The sequence below is a fragment of the Rhinatrema bivittatum genome, chromosome 1, assembly GCF_901001135.1.
Source record: "Rhinatrema bivittatum chromosome 1, aRhiBiv1.1, whole genome shotgun sequence".
Taxonomy (NCBI): domain Eukaryota; kingdom Metazoa; phylum Chordata; class Amphibia; order Gymnophiona; family Rhinatrematidae; genus Rhinatrema; species Rhinatrema bivittatum.
The window spans coordinates 740,468,687-740,484,865 of record NC_042615.1 but is presented as its reverse complement, the minus strand read 5'-3'; the positions used below and the strand labels follow the sequence as shown (position 1 = coordinate 740,484,865).

The following is a 16,179-nucleotide window of genomic DNA, read 5'->3' as shown; positions in this document are numbered from 1 at the left end:
GAGAGATTCATCAAGGATAGCTGGGTCGACGTAGATAGAAGCCAGTGTATCTGGAGGTAGGCTGTGGTCAATGGCAGGCAGCAGTTAAGAATTTCCAGAAGCAGGCAGAAGTCAGTGACAGGCGGCAGTCAAGAGTATCCAGAGGTCAGGTAGTGGTCAGTGGCAGGCAGAGGGTAAGCAAGTCTGAGATCAGGCTGAGGTCCAACCAGGTATCCGTCCCAAGGGAAAGACGGGTCAGATAGGCAGGGCAGGAAGGCAAGAAAAAAGGCAGGCAATGAGATAAATACTGTAGAACTGAAGTACTGAAGACAAGGACACTGGAACTGAAGACAGACTCAGGAACTGAAGACAGACAAAGGAGCAACTTGCACTACCAAAGAGTAGATGGACCAGTTGTTCAAGTGAGTTATGACTAGCATTTCCCTCTTATAGGGCCTTAGGCTGACATCATTAGTAGGGGCCACAGGGGAATTTTTCGCCGTGGTTCCTTTATATAGTGAAGAACATAAGAACATAAGAACATAAGAAAATGCCATACTGAGTCAGACCAAGGGTCCATCAAGCCCAGCATCCTGTTTCCAACAGTGGCCAATCCAGGCCATAAGAACCTGGCAAGTACCCAAAAACTAAGTCTATTCCATGTAACCATTGCTAATGGCAGTGGCTATTCTCTAAGTGAACTTAATAGCAGGTAATGGACTTCTCCTCCAAGAACTCATCCAATCCTTTTTTAAACACAGCTATACTAACTGCACGAACCACATTCTCTGGCAACAAATTCCAGAGTTTAATTGTGCGTTGAGTAAAAAAGAACTTTCTCCGATTAGTTTTAAATGTGCCCCATGCTAACTTCATGGAGTGTCCCCTAGTCTTTCTACTATCCGAAAGAGTAAATAACCGATTCACATCTACCCGTTCTAGACCTCTCATGATTTTAAACACCTCTATCATATCCCCCCTCAGTCGTCTCTTCTCCAAGCTAAAAAGTCCTAACCTCTTTAGTCTTTCCTCATAGGGGAGTTGTTCCATTCCCCTTATCATTTTGGTAGCCCTTCTCTGTACCTTCTCCATCGCAATTATATCTTTTTTGAGATGCGGCGACCAGAATTGTACACAGTATTCAAGGTGCGGTCTCACCATGGAGCGATACAGAGGCATTATGACATTTTCCGTTTTATTCATCATTCCTTTTCTAATAATTCCCAACATTCTGTTTGCTTTTTTGACTGCCGCAGCACACTGAACCGACGATTTCAATGTGTTATCCACTATGACACCTAGATCTCTTTCTTGGGTTGTAGCACCTAATATGGAACCCAACATTGTGTAATTATAGCATGGGAGACATGGTGCTCAAAGCTGGTGGCATTCAGCCATGTGTACTGATGGCGTATGTAGAGGCATGATTGGTCGAGCTGGTGGCATTCCACTGCATTGGAGGGTGACTGCGGTGTCTGAAGCCAACGAAGGCCTGGCTGAGAGGTGAGGGCGACGGTTCACAGGGTTAGCTCATGGACCGCCAAATGTAACATTACCCGCCCTTAAGCCCCACTCCTGAGGTCTGGAGTTTGTGAGGGTACCAGTGATGAAAGTCCCTTTTCCTTATCATGCACTGGGGTGCTGACCACTTCGTCTATATGCAGGTCTCTTGCTCGGGTGGTAGCTTTCACAACCAAATGATTTTTTCCCTACAGTTCATGCAATTCCTGGGATGAAAGCTGAGCTGCAGGTGAAGGGGTGGTCTCTTCTGGATTTGTTTGGCAGAGGACAGCCCTCCTTCACAAACTGTTGGCAGAGACATTTACCTCCTTCACAAACTGTTGGATGGAAGAACTAGAAGGGATGGTTGGATTCCTTTCACTCCTTTCACTTTCTTCTAAAAGTCAGGTCTGCAGGATTTGTCTCTCTTCATCTTTGCCTTTTTGCAAGTTGTTTTATTTTTCTAAACTTTTTCATTCGGATCTCTCTTGTTCCAGCTGTTCTTGTAATTGCTTGTAGATTATTTAAAGTGTATTTTCCTGAAAGCGCTGCATAGCAGTCTGAGTTTCCCTGGATTCTCTACAGGGAGTCAGATTTCTCAGAAGGATGGAGGCCAGGATCATCGGGTGAGATGACCCTTCTGATTCCGTACAGGATCTGGTACATCCAGGTCCCCAATGGATGAGTTCTGACATGGACAAGTCAAACTGTGGCTGATGTTGCCAGAGTCATGGCAGACCTAGTATAACTGGACTCATGACTTTGGCCAGCACGTGGAAATTAATGACCTCCATGTGTGAGGGACCAATATATAATGTGAGGAGCACAATGGACTGGGTCACCTATCCTGGAAAGGGGTCTCCGTAGATGGATGAGAGTACCAGGGGTAGAATCACGGGAACTGTTGGTATTCAGAATTGATCGACAAGCTCTTGCTGTATGAAATTCCCCCTGAAACCAGAGTCTATCAAGGCCTGGATGGAGAAACATAGGGGAGACTGTTCCAAGGTGACTGGCAGGAGGAACTGAGGTGTTGAGGCGGTGAGCTCTAGTGTCACCCACCCAACCGACTCTGGGTGTTGTACACTTCCCATCCTCTCAATGCATTGAGCTAAGATGTGGTCTTGGGCCACCCAGTATAAGCAGAGGCCTAGTTGTCTGCATCGGGTCTTCTCTTTGGGAGCTAGGTGATAGCAGCCCAGTTGCATGAGCTCATCTGGTGGAAGGGTCACTGGTGTGGTAGTATCGGGCATAAGAGCGGATTGGAAGGATGGTGCCCATGGAATATTTCTACATGACAAGCAGCTCTCTCTTATAGGAGCTGGTTTATTTTCCACGTGAGGTCAATGAGTGCTTCTAGTGAGGTAGGAAGTTCCCGGGATGCAATCTTGTCCTTAATTTTAGGTGATAGGTCTTCTAAAAAAATAGCAAGCAAGCTGTCTCTCTGCCAATTCAGCTCAGAGACCAAGATCCTGAATTCCATGGCGTATTCCACTAAGGTTTGGGATCCCTGGCGCAGCTGAAGTAAGTCCGAAGCCTTTGACATTGCCCGACCTGGTTCTTCAAGCATGGAGCAGAATTGCTCTGTAAATTGCTGGAGATCCAGGAGGATTGAATCCCCTCTCTCCCAGAGAGGGGAGACTCAGGCAAGCACTGATCTCTTTAGCAATGAGAGAATATAAATGGTTTGGGTTTGTTCGTCTGGGAATAACGGGGCCTATAACTGAAAGTGCATATGGCACTGATTTAAGAATCCCTGACATTTCTTAGAGTCCCTGGCATTCTGGGGTGGAGCTGGTAACTGTGGTTTAGGCCGATTGAGAACTGGAGGCAATTCTAGTACAGCTGCTGGTGGTGGTGGGGTGTCGGGTGCGGTCAGGACATCCAGTCGTGTAATAAGAAGGTCCACCATTCAGTCAGTGTATATGGAGTCAGAATCAATCAGGTGAAAAAAGGAAGAGGAGACTGACCTGCTAAGGGAGCAGAGCAAAGCCACGGATTTCAGGTACTCAGGGGTATCTTTTGGGAATTTTAGGAGTCAGAAGGTCTCCCAAAATTTGCCCAGTAGCAAATCCTACAACACAGAAGCAAAGTGAACCTGATTACATGGTTGATGAATGTGCAAATGGAAGAAACAGATTATTCACAAAGTAACTGTACTGTTTGTCATATTTTCACAATAGTTTTGTAGCATTAACATTTTTAGTTGTAACAAAAATTTGTATGTGGAGACTGTTTTATTCTAGTTTAAGATAATAAACCTCAAGGGCCTAGAAGATAATCTTCCCCTTTCTCAGAAAGGCCCTACATTCAAAGCCCCCTTCTTTTTAGGACATGGAAAGGAGGTTACATATTATTCAGGGAAGTGGCTGTCACTCACTAAAATTTTTGTTTCCCCAAACCCTTCTTGTCTTTTTGAAGTCATTAATACAAATTTGAGCTTTCTGCCTTATAAAGTCAAGAGCCCTTTTGATAATTTTATTAACTTGTTCCTTTGTATTCTGCTTAGATCATTGCTTCTGAGATGAATAATTAATCTCTGCCACACAGTGAAGGACTTCAGTTGTTTCAAGATAGAATTAGCTGTTTCCAGAGCATGTAGTAATATTTGCTTAGACAGTGAATTCAAAAATTCTTCGGGGATTGTAAGGCCACACAAGTGCCATTTTCCTAGCCTAAGACACAACATAATGATTGAAAATCCTCCTGATTGCTAACCATTGTAAAATGCAAACACATGATTGACCCAGTGACCTAAATAAAAGTTGAAAAACACCTTGATTACTATCTTCCAGTTCTCCTAATCTTAACCATTCCTGTTCATACCCAGATCAGTCCAGACAAGTGGGTTTTGCATCCCTACCAGCAGATGGAGGCAGAGAACAAAAACTTTGAGGCACTGCTACATATCTGAGAGTGCCACCTGCAAGTCCTTCAGTATTTCTCTTTCTCCAGCAGATGGTGGAGATAAAAACCTGCAGACTGTCAAGTGAAAAGAGTCAAAGATTAGGAAGGATTTCTAAAAGTGGAGTGTGAGCTCCCCGAGGTGCTAGATACCTTTGTGGACCATCCCTCGGGTCGAGCCGGGGTCCAGTGGGTTGGTGACCTCTGGCTGTGATTGCCCGCTTCTTTTGGAGGCTTTGATAGCCAGAGGACTAGATCCCTCCCTGCCCCCAGGGTCTCCTACTGCGAGCCTGAAACTTTCTCTTTTTGTTGTTTTTTTGAGTTTTAAATTAAAAAACAAGTATAGGTTTTATAGTTAAAGGAGATTCAGTGCTTTGGTGGCTCGGCAACTGGGGTGGTCGGCAGCGGGAGCTGCCATGGTCGACAGGAGGTAGAAGAAGAAGAGCAAGCTGATTTTTTCCCCCGGCAGGAAAACTTTGCTGATGAGGCAGTTTTGCCACGCATCCACTCGGCTGATGAGACCGAGCAGCTTAGGCCTCTGCCGTGTGTGCAGTCTGTTGCTAATTTGGGCACGCATATCTTTCGCTTTGGGGATGGTGCTCTGTTAAACTCGCATTTCCTCTGCACCTCCTGTCTATCAGGGGAAGAGGGGATCTCCACGGCAGCAGCATCAGAGAAGAAGGCTTTCGGGTCATTGGGAGCACGGCTGTTGGCCTGGGGGTTTCCAGTGCGGCTGCTGTGCCCATGGGGGATATTGTCCAAGGTTCTGCAGGGCTCAGAAAGCCTAGAGATTCCCCGCCTCCTCTCTTCCCTGTGGGACAGGGTGCGGAGGAGGTCCAGAGGGGGGAAGGAGGTTCTGATGATGACTGTCATCCTCAGGGGGCTGACCACCCGAAGGGGTTTTCCCTGGAATTTGTTCTCATGTTTCACAGGGCCTTCCTGGCAAGGAAGGAGGCCGGGGGGAAAAGGCCCATGAGTAGACAGTTGGGGATATTCTGAGACAACTGTGATTGCCTTGTGCGGGAGCCGGGGAGCCCAGAGATTTTGAGGAGTCGGATGATATGCAGGAGGATGCTGCATCTCCTCAGGGGGTGAATCCAGATGAGAGCCCGAACATGGATCCATATCTGTCCAAGGATGACCTTGATCCAGATGAGGTTCCAATGACTAAGTGGGATGATCCTCGGGTCATGCGCCTAGTTAAAAAGGAGGAATTATGCCTATTTATTCCTCAGGTGTTAGAGGAGCTAGGTTACTTGGGAGGAGTCGGATAATGAGGGATTGAACCCGGTCCTGGATTGTTTGCAGGGTTCTCCTAGTGTTTTCCCAGTGTCTAAGAAGATTCAGAAGCTCATTAGCTGGGAGTGGAACTTTCCGGAAGCTGGCTTGAAAGTCGGGAGAGCAATGGCAAAGCTTTATCCTTTAATGGAGGAGAACCTGGAGCATCTGAGAGTTCCTAAAGTGGATGCAGCTGTGTCCGCTGTGACCAAGAAGACTATGATTCCAGTTGTGTGTTCCTCTGCCCTGAAGGATGTGCAAGACTGCAAGTTGGAGATTCAGTTGAAGCGCATGTTTGAGGTGTCAGCCCTGAGTCTCCAGGCTGCGGTGTGCGGCAGTATGATGCAGCGCGCCTGTTTGTGCTGGGTTCAGAAGGCGCAAGATCAGGTGGCAAATGGAGAACTCACTCTTCTGCAGTCAGCGCGCTTGGAGGCTGGGGTGGCCTTTGTAGCTGTACCGTATGATTTGGTGCATACGTCCACTAGAAGCATGGTCACAGCGGTGGTGGCGTGCAGGCTTTTATGGTTGCACAATTGGTCGGCGGATACGTGGTCTAAGTCTTAACTGTGTAATCTCCCTTTTAAAGGGAAACTGCTGTTTGGTGAAGTCTTGGATCAGTTGATGAAGTTGTTGGGCAAATCTAAAAGAAATAGGTTGCCTAAGGATAAAAAGCAATAAGAAGGTGTTTCCTCCCGAGCCGATTTTCAGGACTCATGGAGGTTTCGCTCAAGCAAGGGTTCTTCTGTGTCCGGGACGAAACAGTCTTCGGGTAGACAGCAGTCCTTTTGGTGTTCCCATAGGTCCTCCAGAGATGCTTTCAGTCAGAGAACCGGGGGCGTTAAATCAGCGTAGTGAAGCTGCGGGTGCCCATTCCTCCATAGAAACTGTAGGAGGCAGATTGTCCAGCTTTTACGAGGAGCGGGTCAAGATTACCTCATACTGTTGAGTCTTAGAGCTTGTGAGAGTTGGCTATGCCTTAGAATTTTCTCGCCCTGTAAGGGAGGTCTTTCTAGTGTCCCACATTGTGTCCCGAGCCAAGTGAGAGGCAGTGCAGGAGACTCTTCAGTGGTTGCTAGACCTAGATACGATAGTTCCAGTTCTGCTGGAAGAGTGGGGCCAAGGAAGTTACTTCATTTACTTCGTGGTTCCCAAGAAAGAAGATACGTTTTGGCCCATTCTCAACTTGCAGAAGGTGAACAGGGTAATACGGGTGCCGCGTTTTCAGATGGAGACATTGCGCATAGTGATCATGACAGTTTGCAGAGGTTAGTTCCTGGCAGTGCTAGATCTGACAGAAGCATACCTCCATATTCCCATTCAGAGGGACCATCAGAGGTTTCTTCGCTTCATGGTCTTGGGGCAGCATTTCCAGTTTCGGGCTCTCTCCTATGGCCTCACCACAGCTCCCCGAACCTTCACGAAGGTGATGGTGGTGGTGGCAGCATTGCAACAGGAAGGAATTTTGATTCACCTGTATCTGGATGATTGACTTATTCAGGTGAAGATGAAGGACGAGTGAGTGCAGTCCCTGCAGCAAGTGATGGACACCTTGTGGTCGCTGGGTTGGGTCATCAAAGAGTCATCTGGTTCCAACCCAGTCTCTGGAGTATCTGAGAGCCCTGTTCAATACTCAGAAGGGCAGGATATTTCTCACTTCGGTCAGGGTGATGAAGCTGCAGGGGCAGGTGATGCATCTACTGCACCTACCAGTTTCAACAGTCTGGGATTATTTGCAGGTCCTGGGCTCAATGGCCTCCACATTGGATTTAGTTCTGTGGGCCTTTGCACACATGTGTCTGTTACAGTGGGCTGTCTTGTCCAGGTGGAATCCGGTGTTTGAGGAGTATCATCTGCCTTTGCCTCTTCCAGGAGAATCCAGATCTAGTCTTTTGTGGTGGCTATCACAGCACAACCTGGAGAAGGGGATGGATCTGGAGGCTGCAGATTGGGTGGTAGTCACCACGGACGCCAGTCTCAAGGTTTGGGGGGGCGGTGTGACAAGGTCGGTCAGCTCAAAGTCTTTGGTCAGCGGTAGAGACGTCTTGGTCTGTCAACCATTTAGAGACAAGAGCAGCTCGTCGGGCTCTGAAAGCCTTCCTGCCCTTGGTCAAGAATCAGATGGCTCATGTGTTCTCCACCAAACAGAAGGAAGTGCAGGTAATTCAATAAGTCCCCTCAACTTCAGATTCTTTTCATCATAGGTTTCTTTTTATTTTTACATCGGCAGCTCCATTACTTAGACCCATTGAAGAATCCCTGTCTCTAAATGCTTGACCTTCCCGACGCAGGCGGGTTTGGCGAAACACGGGTCCGTGTCGGGGGACCCTTCTTAAATTCTGTGCTTGTCTAAGCAATGGAGCTGCCGATGTAAAAATAAAAAAAAATAAAAATAAACCTTTGATGAAAAGAATCTGAAATTGAGGGGACTTATTGAATTACCTGCACTTCACTCTGTTTGGTGTTGAATATTTGAAGTGCAGGCTTCTGCTCCTGCATTGTGTCATGTGTTCTCCAGCAATGCGACAATGGTGGCATACATCGTCAAGGAGGTACAAAGAATCACGCGGTAGCCCTGGAGGCTCGTCAGTTGTTTGCCTGGGCAAACTCCACATTGAAGGAATAGCGGCCTCTCACGTCACCAGAGTAGATAATATGCAAGCGGATTTCCTCAGCAGGCAGCAACTGGATCCAGGGGAATGGGAGTTGTCCTCAGAGGGCTGGGATCGCATCTGTGCCAGATGGGAGGTTCCCCAATTGGATCTCATGGTAATAAAGGCCAACTCAAAAACAATGAGGTTTTTCAGTCGCAGAAGAGAAGTGGGGCTGGATGCTGTGATGTGTCCGTGTCGAAAGGGGATCCTGCAGTACGTGTTTCCACCTTGGCTCCTCGTCGGTCGAGTTCTGTGGCACATCCTGGATTGATGGTGCTAGTGGCATCGGAGTGGCCGTAGCGTCGATGGTTCGCAGATCTAGTTCATCTTGTGGTAGACGGACCGCTAAGGTTAGCACACCTTCCAGGGTTGCTCCATCAGGGTCCCATATTTTCCGATCGGGAGGATCGTTTCTGTCTCACAGCTTGGCTTTTGAGAAGTGGCAGTTGCATCGAAAGGCCATTCAGAATAGGTTATTTCCACGCTGCTCCAGGTTCGGAAGCCCTCTATGTCTCTGGCGTATGCTAGGGTTTAGAGGGTTTTTGAATCGTGGTGCAGGCAACAGGGTTTAGATTCTCTGTTGGCGGACATTCCGCATGTATTAGCCTTTTAGTAACAGGAGTTATTGCAAGGCCTGGCCTATAGTTCTCTGCATGTGCAGGTTTCTGCTTTGGGTTCCCTTAGGGGCAATTTGCGGGGCAGGTCTTTGGCCTCTCACCCAGGTGTGGTGTATTTCCTGAAGGGAGTGATGCATCTGCGTCCTCTAGTTTGAAAGTTCTGCCTGGATTGGAACCTCAATTTAGTGCTGCACGTACTGTGCAGTGCTCCCTTTGAGCCTTTGAGTATAGCAACGGTGAAGGACCTGACTTTGAAGGCAGTGTTTCTAGTGGCCATATGTTCGGCAAGAAGGATTTCGGAATTACAAGCTCTGTCTTGCAGGGATCCTTTTTTGCAGATTTCTAATGTCAGTGTCACATTACATACGGTTCTGTCTTTCTTGCCAAAAGTGGTCTCCTTTCATGTTAATCAGTCGGTGGAGCTTCCAGCCTTTCCGGAGTGGTCGAGGGATTCCCCTCAAGATAGGGAGTTGCATCTTTTGGATGTGCAACGGACGTTGCTGCTGTATTTGGAGGTCACCAACAGTTTTCGGCACTCAGATCACCTTTTTGTGCTGTTTGGTGGTACAAAGAAGGGATCAAAGTCTCGAAGGCCATGATTTTGGATTGGTTGAAGGAGGTCATTTCCACGGCTTATATTTTTAAGGGTTGTATGGTTCCGGTGGGACTGAAAGCTCATTCTATGAGAGTGCAGGAGGCTTCCTGGGCAGAGTGTCAGTTACTGTCTTCCCAGGAGATTTGTAGGGCTGCGGAGTGGTCCTCTCTTCACACTTTCACCAGACACTAGTGTTTGGATGAGAGGGCGTGGCATTTGATGAGTGTTCTTCATGCAGCTCTTTGGTGAGAGTGTTCTTCATGTGATTCTTTCAGGTTCCCACCCAGTTTAGGGATGCTTGTTTACATCTAACTTTTCTGGACTAATCTGGGTATGAACAGAAAAGAAAAACTGGTTCTTATCTGCTAATCTTTGTTCCTGTAATACCACAGATCAGTTCAGAGACCCATCCCGTCACTACCGAAAAACTGAATTTCCTTACTTGATGGATCCATTTTTTCAGGAAACCTTGATAATTTGTACTTATGCTTTGTTGTTTGTATGAGTTTCTGGAAGCATGTGGTACTCCAATTCAGGGAGTTCTAAGCCCAGGTTCCCTGTTCGCCCTGTAAAGGGTTTTTAGGATCTAATTTCTGGCTTGGGTACATGTCAATACTGAAGGCCTACAGGTGGCACTCTCAGATATGTAGTGGAGGAGGAATAGCCTAGTGATTAGAGCAGTGGGCTACGAACCAGGAGACCAGCATTCAAGTCTCGCTGTCGCTCCTTGTGACCTTGGGCAAGTCACTTTACCCTCCATTGCTTCAGGTACAACAACTTAGATTGTAAGCCCTCTGGGGATAGGGAAATACCTACAGTACCTGAATGTAAACCAATGTGATATCTCAGATCAAATGTCAGTATATAAAAATAATAAATAAATATGTAGCAGTGCCTCAAAGATTTTGACCTCTGCCTCCATCTGCTGGTAGGGATGCAAAACTCAATGGTCTGGTCTGATCTGTGGTATTACAGGAATGAAAATTAGCAGATGATAACCAATTTTCTTTTAACAACCCCTACTCAGCAGCTAAAGTGGTTCTGATGCTGAATGAACAAGTCCTAAAATGATATACTCTAAACCCTAGTTAACACATACATTTATTGAAGATTGTCATAAATTTGTACTTTATACAAGGAATTAAGTCATTATTGTTATGGTTAAGCGGTGTTTGGGTGGATCCTTGGGTACTGTGGCAGATGACCACGCCCACGGGAGGAGCCCTGTGAGGAGCCACAGTACTGGGCTAGACTCAGAATGCACAAACACAGAGTTAGTTCTTTATTATACAGCTTGAAGAGTTCCACCAGAGGTGGCAGTAGTGAAGGAGTCTGATTGTAGCAGTCTCAGGGCTCTCGGCAGAGAGAGCCCTTCTCACCCATTGGTATAGGGAAGTTCCAAAGCAGGTTTCCCAGCAAGGTAGTACTGTGGATGAGATAGACTGAGAGTTAGAGTACTCACTAGATGTTTGCTGTAGGTATGCGATTCCACCAAGTAGAAGAAGATGGTACAAGCACCAAGGCAGGGAGAGCAGGCCCTCGAGGAGCAAGTATCTGTTCCCTGTAAGGCACCTGAAATAAAGCAGAGGGCCCCTGAGGAGCGGGTACCCAGGTTAGCTGTTACCCCGAAGGGCAGAGAGAGAGAGCTTCTAGTGGCAGCATGGAAGCGGCAGAATAGTGTAGACAGGAATGGATTTGAGTCCTTGCTAACTCAATGAGCTAGCAACCCTGAGGGGTTGTATACCCGGATGGCGTGACGTCAGCAAAGGGGAACGCCCCCAAGGTTCACACCAAGGTTGGAATAAAGACGCGGGTGGCGCACGCGCGCACTCTAGTAGGTACCTGGGAGGAGCATGGCGGGAGGCTGCACCATAGCCATTCCAGGGACGCCGGAGAGGTCGGCTTGTAGATGCGGCGGTAGCCATCTTTCCTAGGTAAGCGGGAGGAGCCGTGAACAAGGTGAGGCAAACGGGGCGAAGCCGTCTAGCACCAACAGACGCAACAATTATGGGCCAGGAAATGTTTATGTCCTTGAGGCCAATATGATAGATATAACCAAGTGTTACAGATCAGGCAAGTTATCAGATGCTTTGTAATGCTAAGGGTGAGCTATGTCGCCTGATTTTGCTAATCAGTTTTTGACTTGTAGACTTTGAATTATTTCTAAAATATTTTTTCTTTACATATTGGAGTACTATTCTGTGAGTACCACAATCCTAATAGCTTGCTCTAGATTAGTTATGCTGCTGTTCCACTATTTTTATCCTTTTGCATATTCCAAAAAATGACCAATATCTCTTTTTCCTTGAGAAATATAAAACTTGTATTGAATTTTAAGTAAGCTTTTTTTGGGGGGTTTTTTAACTTTTTAACTTTTCTGATATGCTTTCTTTATCAGTTTTGTTGTGGAGTCTTGCACTTTTAGCATCTATCCTATATTGTGAATAGCCAAGCTAAAGACTTGGCTATTCACTCAAGCTTTCCCTGAGAGCTAAAATCTGGTGAAGCGACAGACGATATACCTACCTATGTACATATGTTCCTGATTTATGGTTCCCAGTTACATTTAATTGAGTTTATGAAAGTTCTCTTTAATAGTTTTCCTGTATACTTGTGTTAATGTATTCTGCCTTGAGGCGACTGTTTTAATGTATTTCCGCCCTGGAGGCGACTGTTCAGTTCCTTGTAAACCGGTGCGATATGTATTCTTTACAGGAACATCGGTATATAAAAATTAAAAATAAATAAATAAATAAATAGTTAAGAACATAACTGAACACATTGTTCTAGGAGGTCCTAACTAAAGATATCCACCAGTAAGTATGATTTCTGTAGATCAGTTTCCCATCTCATCTGACCATATGCCAATAGCTATGCTTCCTTTTTATTTTCTAATGAATTTTGGTGCTCAATTGGCAGTATTAGAAGCCAAAGTTCTCCATCCATGCTAAGCAAATTATTGTGCTGTCTACATTCTTTCCAAGACTATATGTGCACAAAGGAGAACAAGTACTTCGCTCCTTGGATTGTAATAGAGCCCTGGAATATTACCTCACTGTCAAGTTTCTCAACTATTTGTGTCCTTTGATCCCAATACATTGGGAAGAGCAGTTGCTAAACAAACTCTGTTAATGCTAGTGGACTGTATCATGCACTGTTACGCACTGGCTATCTTAAAGATTACAAACTCTATCTGGGCTTATCAAGTGAGAGCCATCATGACTTCAGTGGCTCATCTCAGGGCCACTTCTATTAACATTTGCAAAATTGTTGTTTAGTCACCCGTACACACCTTCATGTCCCACTACTGACTGGATAGCATATCTCAAGGAGACAGTAACTTTGGAAAGCAGTTCTTCACAGCCTGCTCATCCAGTAGACTGCACTCAACTTGATGGGTTGGTACTTGCTCTTCTATACAACACTCAACTTAGGACTCTCCATGCGTTTTGGCTAATTCATACCTGCTTGTCATAAGAACATAAGAAATTGCCATACTGGGTCAGACCAAGGATCCATCAAGCCCAGCATGCTGTTTCCAACAGTGGCCAATCCAGGTGACCTGTAAAGATGGTGCTCCATAGACAACAGCATGAATTAACATACTTATTACCTGCCTGCATCCCTGAAGTGTTGACTACCTTGCTAAACCTCAAGCTCTGGAAGAGTCTAAGGGGCTCATGAAGGAGTGCGCACATGTGGGAACTCTCATGCATGCTCAGTAAAGTCTTTACTGAGCTCTAAGAACTGGGTCTATGTTGCTACCATCAGATAGAATGACCCACATGCTATGGCTGATTAATCCTGCTGTCTACAGAGAACCCTACTTTCTCCATTTATTCATGTAGCAAGTACAGCATATATAGATTTTACCACATTACTGTGGCAGTGCACCTCATCCCCATTCTTCCCTTCTATATTCTATTCTTTCATTGTGATTATTTCAGATTTCAAACTGTTAGTTTACTGTGCATTTGACGTCATATTGCCCTTCACTTGGATACCTTTTCTGTTTTTCTGTCATGTGATACAGTGGTAAAAGCTTTGTTGAAGTCCAAATGGATGATATCCACCAAACTATTTTTGTCAACCTTCCTGATCACTTCCCTCAAAAATGTTAGTCGTGCTGGTCTGCTATAATCTAGCCTTGAATCCATTATGGTTTATTTTATATATCTATTGTTCACATCTGTTTAGCTATCATTTTCTTTATGTTGTCAGTTGAACTTAAAGAAGAAGAGCATAAAGAATTGATGGAAAAAAAAGAGAGAGAGATTTTAGAGTTGAACAGACTATTGAGAACTCAAGAAAAAGAAAACCAAAGTGAAATAATCAAACTGCAGATAGAGGTATGGAGTAATGGTAAGAGTTTCAAAACACAGTGAGCCATACTCACCAGTTGATGATGCAAAGCTGCCAGACACTACACTAGATTTTTATGTTTTATAAATATTTTAGGTATTAGACCATCTGTTTTGAAATGAAAGAATGTTTATTCTAAAACAATGAAAGTCTAACTCATTTACACAAGTATGACTGGAAATATATTTCTTGATAATTTGTTTTATTATTGGCCTGAATTGGCAGGTGATCTGTCCTATGAGTTATAAGTTCATTAATAAGGGCACTGGTTCTCAAACTTTTTAATGTCGGGACATACCTGACAGATGATGCCCACATGTGTGACATACACAGGAATCCCCTACCCTTCAACACTGGGTACAGAGCAAAACGAAAACATTTCCCCATACAACTCACCATACAAAAGCAATATTCTGATTCTGATGTCATCTCAGTAACAGCCAACTATAATTCTTCCTTATATTCACTGTGGGCTAGAACCAGCATTTCAGAAGTTTATGGATTATGGGATTGTAGTGGCTTTCACTAAAATAAAAAAAACTGAGGTAAGTTACGCTTTTGATATATACCAAGTTATCATGACATTAATTTCATTGAATGATCATATTTTACTTGCAACAAAAATTATTTCTAAAAAAATATTTTCAATAATAAACTGACCTATGACTAAATATAAGGTGGAGAACAGATTATGTGAAAGCATTTCACCGATGACACCTATTAAGACTCTAGGTGGGGAGGATTATATCCTTATATATTTATCTCAGTAACAGCAACATAAACTACCAGGGACATTGTGTTATCCCAGGACAAGCAGGATGCTAGTCCTCACATATGGGTGACATCGGTAATGGAGCCCTATACGGAAAAACTTCTGTCAAAATTTCTATGAAACTTTTGACTGGCACCAGAGTGCCTACTGAGCATGCCCAGCATGCCATGATACTCTCTGCCACAGGGGTCTCCCTTCAGTCTTCTTTTTTTCACGGAGCCGTTAGCCTCGCGGTTAATTTGGAGTCCTGTGGTAATTTTATCCACACCTCAAAACTTTTCAAAAAGTCGGGGAAAAACTTTTAGCCGCAAGGGTCTCCCTTTATATTACCATCGCGGTACGTTTTTTCCTTTACTTCGCCGGTTCCGTACCGATTTTTGATCTTTTTTCCCGTTCCATGGTCGTCGACAGCTGTCCGACCTAAAATGGCTTCGGGATTCAAAAAGTGCCCTAAGTGCACCAGAAATATGTCCATAACGGACCCCCACCAAAACTGCGTTCTCTGCCTTGGTGAGAACCACGACATCAGATCCTGCCCTCAGTGTGCCGGCATGACATCGAAGGGACGTTGACTCCAGATGGAGAAGATGGAACAGCTCTTCAAAATTCAGCTGTTACCCACAGCATCATCCTCCACGCAATCGTCTCCGGCTGGATCGATCCGATACCCGCAGTGCCATCGATGGATACGGAATCGACGGCTAAGAAACCTCAGTTGGACGTGCAGGCTCCGGAGCCTTTGATACCAGGGCAATCCCCACCGGCACCGGTGCAGGGAACCGTACCTCCTCAGGGCTCTGAGGAGGTACCAGCATCGCTACTACTGCCTCCCCCCATGGCTGCTCTGATCTCATCATCCATGCGGGCGGAACTTGACGAGACGCACTCCTCAATGCAATACCGAGGCCACAACCATCGACACCAGCGATGCCATCGACGCTGATTCCGGTACCGATGGATATTTTGCCCTCGATACCGATGTCACCGGCCATTCCGGCACCAATGCCATCGATGCCGATTCCGACATCAGCACCGATTCCTCTCAGGAAACCATCGATGCCGATTCCAGAGGTTTCTATTTTTCAACCTCTGATGGAAAAGTTGGATTCCTTAATCGAGGCCGTGTCCAAGAAGCCTCAAGACTCCGATGAAGGCACCATTCCAGAACCAATTCCTGGACCCTCAGGTATTACTCAACCTCTACACCCACAATCTCAGAGGTTTCCTTCCATGCCATCGATGCCTTTCAGACCATCAGTTCATCCAAGAGACACTGGAACTGATTCAGATACAGAGGTCTCTACAGATGAGGAGATGCTTTCTGAGCCTTCACCTCCAGAAGATAGGTGAAAGTCACCTCCAGAGGATCTCTCTTTCTCCAATTTTGTAAAAGACATGTCGGAGACTATACCATTTCAACTTCTCTCTGAACTTGATTCCAGACAGAAGACACTAGAGGTCCTACAATTTGTAGATCCACCCAAAGAAATACTGGCCGTACCGGTACATGAGGTGCTTCAA

General features: G+C 45.6%; 1 protein-coding gene across 2 annotated transcripts in view; it reads left to right on the top strand.

Annotated features, from left to right (window-relative positions):
- CCDC152 (coiled-coil domain containing 152) overlaps positions 1-16,179 on the top strand; it is a 168,451-nt gene that overhangs the window by 110,735 nt on the left and 41,537 nt on the right. For both annotated transcript variants that reach the window (XR_003852776.1, XM_029578028.1), the window contains exon 6: positions 13,746-13,873. Coding sequence is in view for 1 of the 2 variants with exons in the window: in XM_029578028.1 (XP_029433888.1) it covers positions 13,746-13,873 (128 nt within the window). In the remaining variant the exon portion in view is untranslated. The remainder of the gene's footprint in view (positions 1-13,745; positions 13,874-16,179) is intronic.